Genomic DNA, 6,000 nt, shown 5'->3' with positions numbered 1-6,000 from the left:
CTTCAAGAGAAATTTGGATATTTTATCTTGCTGGGATCCTATGAACCCTGCTGACTTCTTGCCCCTGGGGCAGGGGACTGGACTCAGAGATCTTCCAAGGTCCCTTCCAGCCCTAATGCCTATGAAATCTATGAAATGCGGGAAGGGATCTTGGAGCTGTAGTTGACGCCAAAATGTTCCAAAATGAACCAGTGTGATGAAGTAATAAGCTAATTGCTCTCTTTCTTGCATAACTAGGTGCATCACAAACAGGTGTAGGGAGGTGATACTTCTCCTCTATGTGCCCTTGGTCAGGCCGCAGCTGGAGTGCTGTGTCTGATTTTGGGTACTGCACTTCAGGAGGGATGTAGGTAAGGCTTCAGAAGAGGGCCAGCCATCTGGTTAAAGGCCTACAGAAAAAAACCCTATGAGGACTGATTGAGGGACCTGAACCTCTTCAGCATCTGCAAGAGAAGCCTGAGAGGTGATCTTGTGGCTGTCTACAAACTCATTGCGGGGGACAGCAGGAAATAGGGGATACAGTGTTTACCAGGGTGCCCACTGGGGTAACTAGAAACAATGGCTGCAAACTGAAGGAGAGCAAATTTAGATGGGACATCAGGAAAAAATTCTTTACCACGAAGGTTGCCAAAATATGGAATGTTTTCAAGGGAGGTGGTGCTGTCCCCTTCCTTGGAGGTATTGAAGAGGAGATAGGACAAATACCTGGCTGGGGTCATGTGACCCCAGCACTCTTTCCTGCCCAGGTCAGGGGGACGGATTCTATCTAATAGGTCCCTTCCAACCCTGAAATCTGTGAAACCTATACATATATGTGAAATATTAGTGGTTTGTATTTCTTTGGGGATCTAGAACATGTTCTGGCATACCTCCCCTAGCAAACAGCACATCTCTAGACAGCACGTTAGATCCTTTTTCCTGAGACTATTCTCTAATATTCTGTCTTCCTGAGTCTAGGGAGAACAACAATGCTGAAAGGATTTTTAACCTGATGCCAGAGAGAAATGCACACTCCTACTGCACAATGATCAGAGGAATGGTGAAGGTACAGTTACAGTATCCAGAGGAGGGCAGTTTTGGTTTGGCTTCCCCTCCCCTTGTTTCCCGATAGTGATCTCTTAAATACTTTTCTCTCCTCAGCATGGGGCTTATCAGAAGGCTTTTGTCATGTATACAGACTTGCTGAATGAAAGGCACAGGGGTGAGTCTACCTCTGTCATGTTTTTCTGTAAAAGATGGCAGAGTGATGTTGGTCTTTATCTACTGTTACTTTTAATCCAGGCTTCTGGAATATTTTTTTTCATGGCTGTGATGATTGGCGCAGGGGTACGGACCTCAGCTAGATCATGGGAGCTGAATGTGAACTCTGGTCTTTCCAGTGTGGCTGACATGTGGTTGGCTGCCTGGAAACAAGTTCACATGAGAATTCTGCCTGACGCTGAGCCATATTAGAATAAGTGGCACTGCTATGTACAGAATATATTTCTCTGTAAAAAATTTAGCCATTTCCTCATTAAATGAACCTTCTGAAATTTTCCAGCCGATGTAGATACCTTCAACGCACTAATCTTAGCAGTCGCAAGAATAAGAGAAACATTCTTTGACAAATGGGAAGTTATTAAGGTAAGGAGATAGAGAATACAAGGCTGATTTTTTTTATTTTATTTTTTTTGTGATGTAAACAGAAGTGTGTTGATTTTGATTAAAGCTAGAAATCAAGACTTTATAACAAGGTCTTAATTTGCTTAATGATCACATAGGCTAAGCAAAGGGGTTAAAAAAGCCCAGGGCAAAATTACTTAAATCTTTGCAGGTTTTTCTAAGCTGCATAGATTGAACCAGTAACAAACTGAACCGATGTTCACTGTCTGGGTGGCCAAGACGGGCAGAAGCCTGCAATGGCTCAGGCCAGGAGCCTGGGGGCACTCCTAAGGCTGCCAGACCCAGCACTGCAATAGCCCAGGCTTGATTATCTGATGGCTTAACCTTCCACCACTGATTAAGAGATGAGGATGTATGTCTGGCAGCCAGTATCTCCCCAGCTCCTGCTTTGGGTCGGGGGGATGCACCCCCAAGCAGGCACTGGCTCCTGCAGCTGTGGTCTGGGCAGCATGGGGAAATCCCCCACTGAGGACCCCTGCCCCCCCTTTCCAAGCCCAGAACCGGGCTGAGATTGTCCCAGCTCCATCCCTTCCTCAGCCTCTGCCTTAGGGAGTGGGAACGCACCCCCTGCTCACCCAGCTGGGATCTGCTCAGTGTGGTGGTGGGGAGCTCCCCGGGTGTGGGGAGACAGACTTTTCATACCCCTGCACCTCTGAGTCTGGCTTGGATTGTCCCAGCCTTGCCTACTCCTTTGCTATCAGTTTCCGAGGGGTGGGATGGGAGCTGGGACTTGAGGCAGGGGTGAGGCTGTGGGCATCTCATCTTGGCTCCCAGCTGCAAGGAAAGTGGGCACTACCAAAGCTCTGAGACAGCTGGGGGCAGGGCCAGCCCTGCTCCACTGGAGCAGATGGCACAGCCCATGGCTGCAAAGCATCTTGGGATGCTGGGGGACGGACTTAACTTTTATCGGGATGGGTTCTGGGACGGAAGTTCCATAACCCAGTTTGACTTGAAACAGTTAAGTCTTGTGAAGAAATTGTCCTTTTTGTCTGCCTCCCTGCTCTGAGTCTGCCCAGCCCCTCTTTCAGCCTGGTCAGGCTGGGTGACTAGGTTATGAAGATTCCCTAGGAAGGGAGGGGGAGCTTGCTTCTCCTTTGTCCTGAGCTTTTCCTGCCAAACAACGTGGTGACCTAGTCTCTCTACCTGAGGATTGGTCTGCCTCCAATACTGCCTGTTTCGGGTTGGGACTTAGTGATGAAGTCACAAAAGTTTGAAAAAGGGGTCACTCCATTTTGGGAGGTTAGACATCTTATGGGATACTGAAGCAAGCAAAAAGCCTCCAGAGCTCCATCAGACTGGATGAATTTGCAAGCAACTTACCTGAAATTTAGCCAGTAATTTAGGATGAAGTAATCTAGACGCACATCAAAAGGCCAACAAGCCTATTCTGTTTTGCTCAAGATGTTTTTCTTTTCTTTGGATATTTCTCTGTTTTATATCTTTTACCCAGGCTCTCCCTCTTTGATCAGTAAAGCCATCTGTTATAGCATGCCGTGCTGTAAATGCTTATGAGGATGAGACTAGCCTTTAAAGCCCCCTTCGCTCGGCTGGCTAATGTGGGTGTGGCTTTTTCCTTCTGTACAAAAAGCTACTTGTGAATACTTTATGCTAAAAGAAGCACCCTGAGATACCATGGTGGGCTAAGCACCCCCAAGGTCTGCAGGGTCTGTGTACCCCGGGCTGCACAGAGCCCTAACAAAGACCAGGGCCCAGGTGGTGGTGGTGGTGGTGGTGGTGGTGGCAGTTACCCTAGGCTTGCGGGTGTGTTCCAAGAAGGGGGTTGGTCAGACAGGTGCCCCAAAGCTTAGTTTTTGGTCAGGCATAGTGAGGCACGTGACTCAGTGCAGGAGCACCCCCTACTGGCCTGCCACAAGTCTTATGCTATATCCATCCAGATGCATCTTAAATTGCTTTTGGCAATTTCAAAAGCAGTGTATGTGCACTGAACTTCTGTTTATGTTACAGGTTTAAACTGGTTTCTGATCACTTAAACTGGTTTGTATATAAATTTGTCCTTAGCCATAGGAAGTAGTCCCAATTTAAGTGCAAACATTTGCTTTTTGTGGAAGAGTAGCAAAAAAACAATAGTTTAATATTACTCGGCAAGGGATTGCCCTGCATGGACACGAACAAAAGTTCAGAAGTAGGTGGTTAGGAGAATGGGTATGGAATTGAGCTGGGAAACAAAAGCATTTTTCTTCACTTATTTATTTATTTATTTATTTAAAGAAATTTGTGTTCATGAAAGTTATGTAGGGAGTTGGGACAATACAGGAGAGCCTTGACAAGAAAGACTAGAAGGAAAATTGGAAACGTTGCCATTGGTGTCCATTATGTGGGTATATTCACTAAGAAAACATACAGCCGTTCTACACGTAAATATAGAAAGCCAGCAGTTATCTGCTGGCATTGGAGCAACAGGATAAAAGATGGCACAAATGCATCTACAGTGATACAGAAATGCTAACTTGTGAGCAGTAAAAGTGTGGTGATCCTATGAGTTGGGGTGTATTTCTTTGTTTTTGTTCAGGACCTGCTGAATTGCATGGCTCGACAGAATGTGCAACCCAGTGTGTTAACGTTCAATAATATACTGAAAAGTCTGAAATATTGTGGTGGCCTGGGAAGGAGTGTTTCCTCAAAGGTACTGAATGAAATGAAAGCAATTAATATAGGTAAGAGAATCCCAAATCTACTTCTCATTTCTAATGTTACTTCCAAAATAGCTACTTCTGCTTAACATGAAGGGAAGAATAAAAGAAAGCTCAATTCTGATATGTTGTTTTAAGATCTGTAGACAAAAGTGCATGATGGAGGACAGTACCTCCCTCCCCTTTTTACAAATAAGGCATGAAGGGTGAAGTGTCTTAGCCAAGGTCACCCAGCAGATCGGTGCTAGAGCACTGAATTTGAACCCTGATATCAGATTCCCAGCCCAGTTTCAATTCCTGTTTCCAAAGGACACTTTAATTGATGCCGTGATAGAAATTGATGCTTCAGAGACTTTATCTATGAACAGACATTGAGCATTTAGAATGGAAACACTGTGTGACTTGTACAAGGTAAACTTTGGTTACATCTGTGCAATATAGTTGGTATCATTATCAATTTAGGCTGAAATTCTTTAGGGAGAGAAAGAACTTCAGACCGTCTCTGTGTACCTGTATGAACATAAAATGCTTAGCATGCTGAGGCTTACCTCAACTGTGGCCTTTACAATGCTATCATATTTCTTTTCTCTTGGATGCAAGAACATCTTGCATTCAAAAGCTTGTCTAACTCTATCCCAGCTATGCAGTCGGTCCAGGAAAAGATATGACCCAAAGAGATCCTTGTCTCTACCATAATGCTAACAATAATTTGGGCGGGGGACGGTTCTTTTACCTTCAGTTAGTATTTCCTGCTGTTCAGGCATCCATTTGTGTTTTTTGTACGTGAATTAATTTATAAAAGTCACTTGGTTTCACATGTTAGATGATATCTTGCCAAGTTGCTCCTGTCAAACCAGATACTGCTTTATTGAGATTCACTTACCTCCTCAAAAGAGGTTGAGGCGAAAATTCAAAAAATAATTACATGGCTGAGTAGAGGTCTGGGGGAAAATGTGCCTTATATTTTAGACATTTTAGAAGCTGAATCTATTTAACTTACCTGGGAAAATTTTGAGTGGTTTGTTCATGGTCCACCCATGGGAAAGATTTAAAAAACTACTTAGGAAGTGTAACTCTTCACTTATACTTTAGAGTTCAGTTGTAAAGCCTTGCCTACCTCTGACTTCTGTGTGTCTGCATTTCAGAACCCAGCCTTGCAACATATATGCATATCCTTGAAATATTTGGTATGTATAATAAATAAGCTTGTACTATGCCTATTGGATATGTGCTCCAAGCACTTCAAGCTATTTACAGTGCTATTTGAAAGAGTACAGTGCTGCCCAATTGTTTTTTAGTGAGAAAATAGCTCTCTAGCAAAAGCTAACCCATTTGGTAGAAAAGGGACAATTCCTTCTGCCTGGAGAATTTCTTTCCCTTTCCCCAGAAGATTCCCTTTCTTTTTCATACAGAATGCCACATGTATTTGACTAAGCCAACACAACTTGCTTTTCTGTGGAGTCAGATATGCTGTTTGACAGGAGCTTTCCATTAGCTGTTACATGAATGATTAGAGGTCTAGGGAAAAATCTGTCTTAGAGATTTAAGAAGCTGCATCTATTTGCCTTATCTGAGCAAATGTTGAGGTGGTTTGTTATACGCCATGGAGAAAGTAGATGGAGGGGATCTGCACCTCCTGGTAGTGTGCTGCTTATGATGCTGTCCTGCAGCATGGCTGGAGAAAGGC

General features: G+C 44.2%; 1 protein-coding gene across 1 annotated transcript in view; it reads left to right on the top strand.

Annotated features, from left to right (window-relative positions):
* PTCD3 (pentatricopeptide repeat domain 3) overlaps positions 1-6,000 on the top strand; it is a 36,294-nt gene that overhangs the window by 16,869 nt on the left and 13,425 nt on the right. The window contains exons 10-14 of the mRNA XM_019552659.1: positions 958-1,045; positions 1,141-1,201; positions 1,541-1,623; positions 4,193-4,337; positions 5,459-5,500. Of these exons, the coding sequence (XP_019408204.1) occupies positions 958-1,045; positions 1,141-1,201; positions 1,541-1,623; positions 4,193-4,337; positions 5,459-5,500 (419 nt within the window). The remainder of the gene's footprint in view (positions 1-957; positions 1,046-1,140; positions 1,202-1,540; positions 1,624-4,192; positions 4,338-5,458; positions 5,501-6,000) is intronic.

This window comes from Crocodylus porosus, unplaced genomic scaffold (genome assembly GCF_001723895.1).
Source record: "Crocodylus porosus isolate Cpor-Errol unplaced genomic scaffold, CroPor_comp1, whole genome shotgun sequence".
Classification (NCBI taxonomy): Eukaryota; Metazoa; Chordata; order Crocodylia; family Crocodylidae; genus Crocodylus; species Crocodylus porosus.
The sequence above is the reverse complement of the archived record's forward strand: the minus strand, read 5'-3'. Positions and strand labels throughout refer to the sequence as shown.